The 755-nt window shown below is 59.2% G+C and overlaps 1 protein-coding gene across 1 annotated transcript in view; it reads left to right on the forward strand.

Moving 5' to 3' along the window:
• Window positions 1–755, forward strand: part of RUFY1 (RUN and FYVE domain containing 1) — a 46,778-nt gene that overhangs the window by 36,276 nt on the left and 9,747 nt on the right. The window contains exons 13-14 of the mRNA XM_014538586.1: window positions 1–74; window positions 595–724. The exon at window positions 1–74 is cut by the window's left edge and continues 1 nt beyond it. Of these exons, the coding sequence (XP_014394072.1) occupies window positions 1–74; window positions 595–724 (204 nt within the window). The remainder of the gene's footprint in view (window positions 75–594; window positions 725–755) is intronic.

Raw genomic sequence — 755 nt, forward strand, 5'->3', positions numbered from 1 at the left:
CGCCAGCTGCAGCGGGAGCTGGGCTGCAGGAGCGGGGAGCTGCAGGAGCAGCTCTCCCAGCTGCAGGGCCAGTGGTGGGTGCCCCGCAGACAGTGTCCTGCTTTGTACCCTGCAGGGCTGGAATGGGGGTGAGGGAGGGGTGCTGAGGAGAAGTGCAAAGGCCAATGAGGAGAGAAGAGACGTGTGTATACCCCATTTCACAAGTGAGGAAACGGGGCACAAACTCCTAACCCTCACAGCTCTCCCCCCGCCCAACCCCCAGGATCCTCCGTCGTTAGGATCCATCTGGGTGGAGGGTTCTGCTGTGCGCCCCTGAGTGTCAGAGCCCGTCCCTTCCTCTGCGTGCGTGCGTGCGAGGACTGTCCGCCCTCCTGCATGCTCCGGGCCTGGGCTGTGATGTGCAGGCAGCCGTGGGGGGAGCGGGAGTGGGGTGGGGGGGCAGCCGTGTTTCCATGCTTTGCTGAAGGGTCTAAGGCTCAAATGGAATTCAGTCTCCTGTGAATTCCATCTCCTGTGTGGTGTCTTGGGTTGGATTGTAGATTTACCATGAAAGTCTCCCACAGAGACTAACTCACTTTCGTTTTGGGAAAATAGCTCAAGTCTTGAGAAAGAATTGAAATCAGAAAAAGAGCAAAGGCAGGCTCTTCAACGGGAGTTGCAGTGTGAGAAGGACACCTCGTCGCTCCTCCGGGCAGAGCTGCAGCAAGTGGACGGGCTGAAGAGGGTGAGTGGCACTGTCCTGGGGCAGAGAGCGG

Source organism: Myotis brandtii, unplaced genomic scaffold (assembly GCF_000412655.1).
Source record: "Myotis brandtii unplaced genomic scaffold, ASM41265v1 scaffold193, whole genome shotgun sequence".
NCBI classification, from domain to species: domain Eukaryota; kingdom Metazoa; phylum Chordata; class Mammalia; order Chiroptera; family Vespertilionidae; genus Myotis; species Myotis brandtii.